The sequence below is a fragment of the Vigna radiata genome, chromosome 8 (assembly GCF_000741045.1).
Source record: "Vigna radiata var. radiata cultivar VC1973A chromosome 8, Vradiata_ver6, whole genome shotgun sequence".
In the NCBI taxonomy this organism is placed as follows: Eukaryota; Viridiplantae; Streptophyta; class Magnoliopsida; order Fabales; family Fabaceae; genus Vigna; species Vigna radiata.
Genome location: NC_028358.1, coordinates 41,307,803 through 41,317,319, shown reverse-complemented (window position 1 = coordinate 41,317,319; position 9,517 = coordinate 41,307,803). Strand labels below are relative to the sequence as shown.

The window sequence follows — 9,517 nt, the reverse complement described above, 5'->3', positions numbered from 1 at the left end:
TCAATTTAATACCACCAAATTTTATTTTAGTATAAAATAATTCCTTAAATTTTTTATTAAATATCATAGGATTTTTTGGAATGTTTAAACATTTGATTGAATACGACGTTATTTATTTATAAGAAAAGATTTGTTAAAATATTTTGAAATGAGATGAATATATTCCTTAAATAAAATGAATATTATTATTTTATTTCATATTGATATAATAACTTTAAAATAACGAGTGATGTAAAATAAATTAAAGTATGATTAATCTTCACTAGATTTCACATGTTTGTTTTATTAAAGTGAAATTAAATTTAAAGTTTGTTTTATAAATTTTAATATTTTAAATTTAATTTTTAATAAATTATTTTGATTTTTTATATATTTAAATTTATTTTTTTTATATTTCTAATAAAATTTTAATCATAGAATTTTTGTATTAATTGAATGACTATGATTAATAACGATATTTATTATCAAAACAATAAAAAGTTAGATCACTTTTTTAAACCCATAAAAAGAAGCAAACAGGCGATATATCTAAATAAAATGCAACGATATGATCCCGTAAATGGAATAATAAAACAGTAAGAACTCCATCAAAGATATAAAAATGGAACTTAAAGTAATTTAACGAGGCACAAAATCCTATCGGAGAAATTACAGAGAAAATAGAAGAAGCAATAACTATGGCAACAAAAAAGAGGCACGTGTTACTTTTTCCGTGAAAACCCTGTCGGTTGCTCCTTGAAGACTGTAATCCAAGGGACACGTGTCACTCCACAAATAAACCCATTCCCATCCTTACATACCTTCATCATCATCATCACCATCATAATAGAACCAAGCCTTTAAACCCGACCACACTTTCCACCCTCACACTCCTCCACGCAACCCCACTTTTCCGGTCTACTTTCGCCGGAATTCCCGTTTTCCACTCTTCTCTCACTTTATCTCATGCTTCCCAAATCAATTCACCCCTCACTGGAACCTCAAACCAAAACACTTCATAACAAAGCCACTCTCACTCCTTCCATCACCTCCCTCCTCAAACCGCTTTCCTCACCCCAAATCCCTCGTTCATGGATATTCCTCACCGTCCTCTTCGTCCAGATCCTCCTCCTCTGCAACCTCCGCATGTTTTCCTCCTCAATCCCCTCTCCTCTCCCCGCCCCCATCGTCCATCACTCTTCCCAAGCCCCAGACCAATGCGGCTCCGGCAAGGTCTTCGTCTACGACCTCCCCCAAACCTTCAACTACGAAATCCTCCAGAATTGCGACAACCTCAACCCCTGGGGCTCCCGCTGCAACTCCCTCTCTAACAACGGATTCGGCCAGAACGCCGCCGCGCTGGCCGGAATCGTTCCTGAGGATCTCCTCCCGGCGTGGCACTGGACCGACCAGTTCGTCACTGAAGTCATCTTCCACAACCGATTATTGAATCACAGGTGCAGGGTTAAGGAGCCGGAATCCGCTACGGCATTCTACATACCGTTCTACGCTGGACTCGCGGTTGGGAAGTACCTGTGGCTCAACTCAACAGCTGACGAACGCGATCGCCACTGCGACATGATGCTGCGCTGGGTTACGGACCAACCATATTTTAAAAGATCAAACGGTTGGGATCATTTTATTACCATGGGACGCATCACATGGGATTTTCGCCGCTCTAAGGAACGCGATTGGGGTTCCAGCTGCATCTACAAGCCTGGGATAAGAAACGTCACGCGCCTTCTCATAGAGCGTAATCCTTGGGACTATTTCGACGTAGGTGTTCCCTATCCCACCGGATTCCATCCGCGCTCTAAATCCGACGTCACGCGCTGGCAGAACTTCGTCCACGAGCGCCAACGTAATGCGCTCTTCTGCTTCGCCGGCGCCCCTCGACGCGCGTTCCGCCAAGACTTCCGCGGGATTTTGCTGAGCCAATGCCGCGACGCGGGCGAGTCGTGCCGCACCGTGAACTGCACTGGGACGCGGTGCTCCAACGGCACGTCGGCGATTCTCGAAACGTTTCTGGACTCTGATTTTTGCTTACAGCCGAGAGGGGACAGCTTCACACGCAGGTCCATTTTCGATTGCATGGTGGCCGGTTCGATTCCGGTTTTCTTCTGGCGGCGAAGCGCGTACCTGCAGTACGAGTTGTTCTTGCCGGTCGAACCGGGAAGTTACTCAGTTTACATAGATCGGAACGCAGTTAAGAATGGAACCGTAACCGTGAAAAACGTGCTGGAGAAGTTCAGCAGGGAGAAAGTGCGGCAAATGAGGGAGAAAGTGATTGAGTACATTCCGAGGTTGATTTACGCTAACACGAAAGATGGGTTAGACGATATGAAGGATGCGTTCGATGTTGCCATCGAAGGTGTGCTGAAAAGGTTCAAGGAACAGGAACAACCGAAGTTTCATAAGTGGAAATAACGGCGAAAACAATACTTCCTTTCTTAGATTTAGAAAAACTATATATAAATAAATAAAAAATGCTGTATGTTTGATTCAGGGGAATTCGTTAGATTAGAGTTATATTTTTTTTTTATAGAGTCACAATGCGATGTACTATATTGATATTGCTTTACTCGATGGATTATGTATTTATACGATGGAAATATAAATTACATCTAGAGTTTTGAAGTGATGGTTGCTGCGCTGCTTGTTACTGATTCAGGATTGGTGATCCTGCTGATTAATATCCTCTGACCTGGGCCTGCAGCTCCAGGTTTTCTTCTGTTTTTCTTGAGCAATCATGAGGTGGAGGAAACTGACACGATATTACACAAAAATGCATTATTAAAACAACTTCTTGGTCTCCTTGGATGTATTATTATTGACATCCCTGTGATTTTTGTGAGCAAAGAAACATACATGTGCTCGACAATAATAGTAAACCACCGACTCGTAAACTTCTGTCTGCTGCGTGTTTTCTGTAAATCATTTACTATCATCGATTGCAATGATTTTTGTGAGCAAAGAACAGTGGATGTGTACTATTCTGATTCAAGAACAAGTTTTCTTTGCTTGCGCAGTTGCATCAATTTCACCATGTACAAATGAGAAAATCGAATAAAGAGATCCAAGGGAAAGGTGTGTGGATTGAGAGAAAACCATTCATGTTCCCCATTTTTTAACCATGTTACTGTTATAGTTTGCTTTGATTGTGTAGAATGAATGCATACAGCAAAAAATGAACCCCAAAACGTTGAATTTATACTCACTTCCAATGCAAAAGTGATTACAAAATTGGGGACTCTATTTAATTTTTGCAATGACCCTGTGGGCCTTTGAAGGGTTAACTGAGCATAAAGATCGGTGGACTTGGAATACTGCTAATTAAGGTGTATGAATAAAGCATTTTAAATTTTGAAAAAGAATAAAGCATATTTGCGGGATTAATTTGTCGAAGACCTTTGGGATTTCTAAAGTTCCTTGAAAAAAATCAATCAAAAGAAATTTTCATAATTTATTTTTCTATTATTTCCATTTTACTCAATGACGTCGTTACAGTGACAAAAAACATGAAGCAATCGCGCCGTTGAAAGTGACCTACTGTTTCACTATTTTCCTCTAAGCAGACACTGTTAATACTATCATGATTTCACTTTACTGAGGATTAATAGAAGATTAAGGTTAATATGAGATTAGTCTTTTCTAATGTCATAAAGGTTTAATTTTCGTAAGACGTGTTTATGTTTAGTGACAAACTGGGCAAGCTTCTCTATGCACCTCCAAGATCATAATTTTGTTCTTCACTAAATATATATATATAAAATATAATAAATTAGATAAATTGTAATTACCTTTTACCCATTCATATTTATTGTACTCTATATTTATTGTCATGCATCCAAGTCTTCACACTTTTTACTTTTTCTCTCATGTGTCTTCTTGTAATTATGGTTTTGTACATTGATCAGTAATTTTTAACCGCTTTGCTTCATTCAACTTCATTTCATCTTGTTCATGTTCTTAGTATAAGATTCTTTTTAGTTAAGTTATGTTTTAAATTTTATATTTGTTTTGTTTGAAACTTATATTTATTTTTATTATATTTTGAATATACTCAATTTTAAATTTCAGTTTAGAAAATTCATCTTATTTTAAATTTAGTTTAAGAGACTCATAAAATTTTGAAATTCAATTTAAAAAATTCAGTAGATGAAATTCAATTTAGAAATTTAATTTTCAAAATTCGATTTAGAAACACAACATGAAACTCATCAAATTTTAAAATCTAGCTGAGAAATTCACTGAATTTCAAAATTTGTTAAAGTCCTTTATTAAATTTCAAAATTCGATATCCTTAATTAAATTTCAAAATTCAAAGAAGTCTTTAACCAAATTTCGAAATTTGGTGAAGCCAACTTGATAAAGTTCAAGTACAGCTAAACCAAGATCTAAAACATCTCGACGAATGTCTAATACAATTTGGCCAAGGTCAGTTACTACGTCTAAAACAATTTGGCCAAGGTCAAACACAGCTCGGTCAAGGTTTGAAACAATTCTATCAAGGTCTCATATAACTCAAGATATTAAAATACTCGACGAAGGTATGAAACATCTCAAAATTAAGTGAAACTCGTAATCGAATTTTGAAATTGGTTGAACTTCTTAAACAGGTTTTGAAATTCAGTGAATCTCTTAAATTGAATTTCAAAATTTAGTGTATTCCTTAACCAAATTTTGAAATACAGGAAACCTTTAACCAGATTACGAATTTAGTGAACCCCTTAACGAGATTGTAAAATATGATAAATCCCTTAACCAAATTTCAATATCTAGAGGATCCCTTAAATTAAAATTCAGTCAAATTTTTAACTAGATTTCTAAATCCAATAAACTTTTTAATCAAATATTGATACCTAGTAAACCCATCAATCGGATTTCTATATGCAATTAATCCCTTAATAACAACATGGTGCAGGGTGGAGAGCAAAGGAAAGTAAAGTTCGGATGTAAGCGCTAGGTTAGAAGTAACAGGTGTGATAGTAAAAGTGAGTGGATGAGGTAATTATAGGAAACAAAACATACCTTTGTTAGAAAAGGGTAATTTAGGCATTAAAAAATTTGAATGTAAAGACAAAAAACTTGGAGGTGCAAGGAGAAATCCCTCAACTCATAAAAACCTAGGCCCAGCCTAATGCAAAAACACGAGCCCAATCCACAAACAGCTTGCCACGCGTCACGGTCTCTAATACACACTCAGTCAGTTTCTTTTCCCTAAGCCCGTTTTATTTGGTTACTTCATCATATTCTCTATGCACGCAAGGACATCACGAACCACGACACCAGACGAGCATCTTCTTCTTCGCCACCACTACGCACACGACTGTGACGGTTATCTCCCCAGACGCATTTATAGTCTACTTTTCGTAAACCCTAGGTGCGCCGGGGACTATCTTTAACATTTGCCCTTATCTTTCTTTTGAAATTCCAATGATTATTTCGATTATATCAATTTCCTTATTCCGTAGAACGAATTACATTTTTTTTTTTTAAATTGAACGTACCCTGGTTTCCCTCATTATCTGCACTGTTGATTTGTTATTGAATAATTGTTACAGTTGCAATGCTGATGATTATTATTAGAATTGGAATTTATGCATTCTTATGAATGTTTTATCAATGATGTTGGTTTCCTTCGTGTACACTTTGAAAAAAAAGAGTTAAAGTGCATGGATTTCCCGTTCGATGTGTAGTGGTTATTGGAAGTCCATTAAAAATATATAAAGATGGAAACTCATTATATGTAAAGGTGAAAATTTTATAAGATGACACTGAAACCATCGCTTTTATAGAGTAAGGGATGCAGTGAAAGAGAGAGAGAGTTGCAGTGGTGGCAGTGTGATAGAGAAAGAGAGATTGCGTTATAGTTTTTATAGTGTTGTGGTTTTGTTGTCCCTCCATTCCAAGCATTCTTTGCTTAAAGAGAGTTTAGTCCAGGGAATAAAGCCAAGAACCGAAAACAGTAGAATGGGTTAAAGTTAAAGCACATCATCACTTGTTTCTTCACAATGACAAGGCACCAAATTCTGACAACCGACCATATATATATACATCTTATTTTCTGCTGATTATTTCTAAACAGTGCAGCCACTTTTGCCACTCCTCATTATAAGATGCTTTCTTTTATGGCTAATTCATTCATTCATTTCATCTTCATTGTTGTATGGAGTTTGGATTTTATGAATGAAGTGACATCTATCTAAGTGAAAAAAACAAGCTTGAATTATTCATCTAAAATATGAAATCAATTTTCGTTTTAATTCTTATAAAGCTAAGAACATGACAAGGAACTAAAATCATGTTATAATAATCTTCAGTTTTGTCAATGAATATATTACTGGAAATGTCTAAGAGCGGAATTCTACTTCTACTCTAAAGATTTTGCTTCTTCACCCAACTACCCTGTTACCATCTTAATTGCAGAGCAACCATTTTATCTGTCTTTGCTTTGTTTACAGGGAGAGAAACTTGCCCTGTTGTTTCTGAAGGTTAGTATATTCTCTTCATTCTCACCATTTTAATTTTGATTAATTTGGGTTGTATGACACAATTGTCTATTTTTCATCAAATTTGTACTGTTGTTGTTTCTTCTATGTATAATTGTTTTATCCAATGTGGCTTTAGTAATACCTCATTGTTTATTTTTCATCAAATTTGTACTGTTGGTGTTTCTTCTATGTATGATTGTTTTATCCAATGTGGCTTTATTAATACTCCATATCATATTATTTAAACATGCTTAATATCTTATATTTAGAGTTCATATTTACTATATTTAGAGAAAAGATTACTAATATCTCTATCTATATACTTAATGACTTTATTTTCTTAATAGTATTTTTAAGAGTTTATACTAATATACTAATATTTATAAACTCTGAATTTGTTTTCAGACCCTATATCATCATCATCATTTAGATAAATTTGTCTTTTGTTTGATTGAACTCTTAATTAATGTAGTGACGTGAATGTTAGAAATTGTAAAAAAGTGTTTCATCCTCGTTTCGTCAGTATACGTTAGGGTTTTTGCAGCTTCGTCCTCTGCATTCTCTGCGCTACACACAAAACTGTGCATTTCACCTCCAAAATCGATGGCGTATTATTACTCTAGACTCGATTTCTTTTGCCATTTGTGTGGGACAACGCTAATTGTTCCTTCCAGTGAGTACGCCCAATGTTCTTTGTGCAAAACTCTCCAAGACATACAAGGTTAAGCCCTATTTTTACTGTGGTAACGTGTTCTCGAATTTTCTTAGTTGTATATTATGTATAACTCTCTCCAATTGACTAACGGACTATGGTTGTGTTCAGATATTCGTGACAAGGAAATAAGTTACACAATTACTGCTGAGGTATGTTTTATTTCTGTTATCTCCCATGACTGTGAATTATTATTATTATAGTTTACATGCCAGTGTTCATGGACTTACTTATGGTGCTTCATGCACTTCTTTTAAAAGAAAAATGAACATGTCTTCTTCCTCCGTGACTTCACACATGACTCACGAATTCATGACAGACTTTCTGTACCTTTTTTTTTTTTTGTGGTATGTGTAATTAAATAACCGTCTTATTGTGTGTTTGCATGGGCTCATTGTGAAGAAATAATAATCTGTTTTTGCGAACTTTCTAAGAGAGTGTTTGGAAAATAAGTGATTATATCCTTAGAAGCAGTTGTTTTTGTGTACCCTCTTAGGCCTACCTTGATTTTCTCTGTCCTGGTGGGAATTGGTGAAAAGACCATGATGGTATTGGAGTTTCTTTTTTTTTTCTTTTTTTCTTTTGTCTAAAACTAATGTTAGACATCACTATACCTTTTGATATCTCAGCTATGTTGTTGTAATGCCAATAATTTAACAGATCAATTGGTAGTATTGCATTAAAGTAACAGAAGAACATTCAAGTTTATGCATACACGATTAGTTCTCATGTTACTGGAATTTGATTAGTGTAGCCATAGTGAAATTGGACCTGAGTTTAGATTTTTAAGATCAATGCAGCAATGATAGAAAGTTGAGGTGAAATGATATTGTGAAAATTCTGGCACAGTTAGTCAGGATTGCTAACTTTTTAGGTTCTAAATTTCCTACCAAGAATTGTAGCAGCTTAGCTGAAGCTTGAGTCTCATATAACTCAAATAAGCCAAATTTGTGATTTATCATGACCATGGACATATTCACTTTATGTACACTATTGGCAATTCTTCTTTAAATAAAAGTAACATTGTGTTTTGGAGGAGATCAGAAGAGAGCTTGGAATGGAAATAATCGAGGAACAGAAGGTGCAATTGTCGAAGGTAATGGCATCATTCAATATTAAATATAGCTTGGTTTTTAAGAAGATATTTGAATGTTTCAAATGTTATTGTTTCTTCTCTAAAAAAACGTATTATTTCTTGACAGGTCAACAAGAAATGTGAAAAATGTGACCATGATGAAGCTAACTTTTATACCAGACAGGTATCGTTAGACTTTATAATGTACATTTGGCAATTTGATCTTAATCTTATTTAAAGTCCATAATTATTTATTTCAATCATTCTTTTTTCAGATGAGATTAGCAGATGAAGGGCAAACTACTTTCTATACATGTACCCGTTGTGGTCATCAATCTCAGGAGAATTAGTGGTTTACTTTAAGGCTATCTTTGGAAGGAATGTACCAGGAAAAATATAGAATGATCTTTAAGGTTATTTTGTTCTGATAATATGCCGCACCTGACCCCACTAAGATTGTTATCTGGTCTTAGGAAAATTACAGGAAAATCCATGGATACAATTACAGGAATCAAATTCTCCTGTAATAGCATTTGATTCCTGTGGTGAACTCATATATATGGTCTTAGGAAAATCCATGGAAGAAGTGTTATGCATTTATTACACTATTGAAATTTTATACATGGCTGAAACTTTGCATGGTGTTGGCTTGATCCATGGTGATTTCAAGGACAGGTTGTTTAATGTACATGAGAGAAAATAAAATGAGATTGATGCGATTTTTCTATATTTAGGATGAGATCTTGAGTTTGTAAAGAAGTGATGTTATTCAGCGTGTTAGATTTGTTTTATCACTTCTGTTATGATTTTAATTATTGTGTCTTTCATTTGTTTTGTTAATGTTCTTTCTGAAGAAATTGATTTTTTGATTTTGGAAGTTTGGTGACTTTTTTTTTCCTGTTCTGGAGTGTGATTGCTGGATTTTTATTAGTGAAATTCATTTAAGATGAATGGGATGTCAACAAATGGGCATTGGGAAGAGATATTTAAAGTCACTGGTAGATGAGAAGAATTGATATGATATTGTGTTAGAGTTTTTAGTGCAGTTCAGTTAGTTTGAACTAAAAAATAGTTTAGTACAATTACTACGAACTACTTTTTAATGCAGTACAGTTTTTTTTTGAAGTAATTTATGGTTAACTATAAACTTTTATAGTGCAATACACTATAGTAGGGCAATATGTCCATCCCTAGTTAAAGTGCATGGATTTCCCGTTGGATGTGTAGTGGTGATTGGAAGTCCATTAAAAATATATA

General features: G+C 34.8%; 2 protein-coding genes across 7 annotated transcripts; both read left to right on the top strand.

Annotated features, from left to right (window-relative positions):
* The first annotated feature begins 648 nt into the window (after positions 1 to 648).
* LOC106771853 (xyloglucan galactosyltransferase XLT2) lies at positions 649 to 2,616 on the top strand. The gene has a single exon (XM_014657848.2). It carries the CDS (start codon positions 946 to 948, stop codon positions 2,404 to 2,406), a length of 1,461 nt encoding a protein of 486 aa, XP_014513334.1. The 5' UTR covers positions 649 to 945; the 3' UTR covers positions 2,407 to 2,616.
* A 2,374-nt stretch (positions 2,617 to 4,990) lies between these two features.
* Positions 4,991 to 9,054, top strand: LOC106771855 (DNA-directed RNA polymerase I subunit RPA12-like). 6 transcript variants are annotated; one of them, XM_014657853.2, is made up of 7 exons: positions 4,991 to 5,362; positions 6,409 to 6,473; positions 6,997 to 7,194; positions 7,297 to 7,337; positions 8,230 to 8,281; positions 8,388 to 8,444; positions 8,536 to 8,563. In XM_014657853.2, the coding sequence occupies exons 1-6, from the start codon at positions 5,238 to 5,240 to the stop codon at positions 8,402 to 8,404; spliced, it is 498 nt and encodes a 165-aa protein (XP_014513339.2). In that variant the 5' UTR covers positions 4,991 to 5,237; the 3' UTR covers positions 8,405 to 8,444; positions 8,536 to 8,563. The 6 variants fall into 6 exon arrangements, with proteins under 6 accessions (XP_014513339.2, XP_022641367.1, XP_014513336.2 ...); XM_022785646.1 differs by having other exon boundaries at positions 5,192 to 5,362; positions 7,018 to 7,194; positions 8,222 to 8,281; positions 8,536 to 9,054; XM_014657850.2 differs by having other exon boundaries at positions 5,192 to 5,362; positions 8,222 to 8,281; positions 8,536 to 9,054.
* The last annotated feature ends 463 nt before the right edge of the window (positions 9,055 to 9,517 follow it).

Excerpts from the sequence above, each read along its gene's own strand:
- LOC106771855 (XM_014657850.2), top strand. The coding sequence starts at position 5,238 with ATGCACGCAAGGACATCACGAACCACGACACCAGACGAGCATCTTCTT. Across the intron at positions 7,195-7,296 it reads AACTCTCCAAGACATACAAG|ATATTCGTGACAAGGAAATA; the intron begins GTTAAGCCCTAT and ends GGTTGTGTTCAG. Across the intron at positions 7,338-8,221 it reads GTTACACAATTACTGCTGAG|GAGATCAGAAGAGAGCTTGG; the intron begins GTATGTTTTATT and ends TGTGTTTTGGAG.
- LOC106771853 (XM_014657848.2), top strand. The coding sequence starts at position 946 with ATGCTTCCCAAATCAATTCACCCCTCACTGGAACCTCAAACCAAAACA.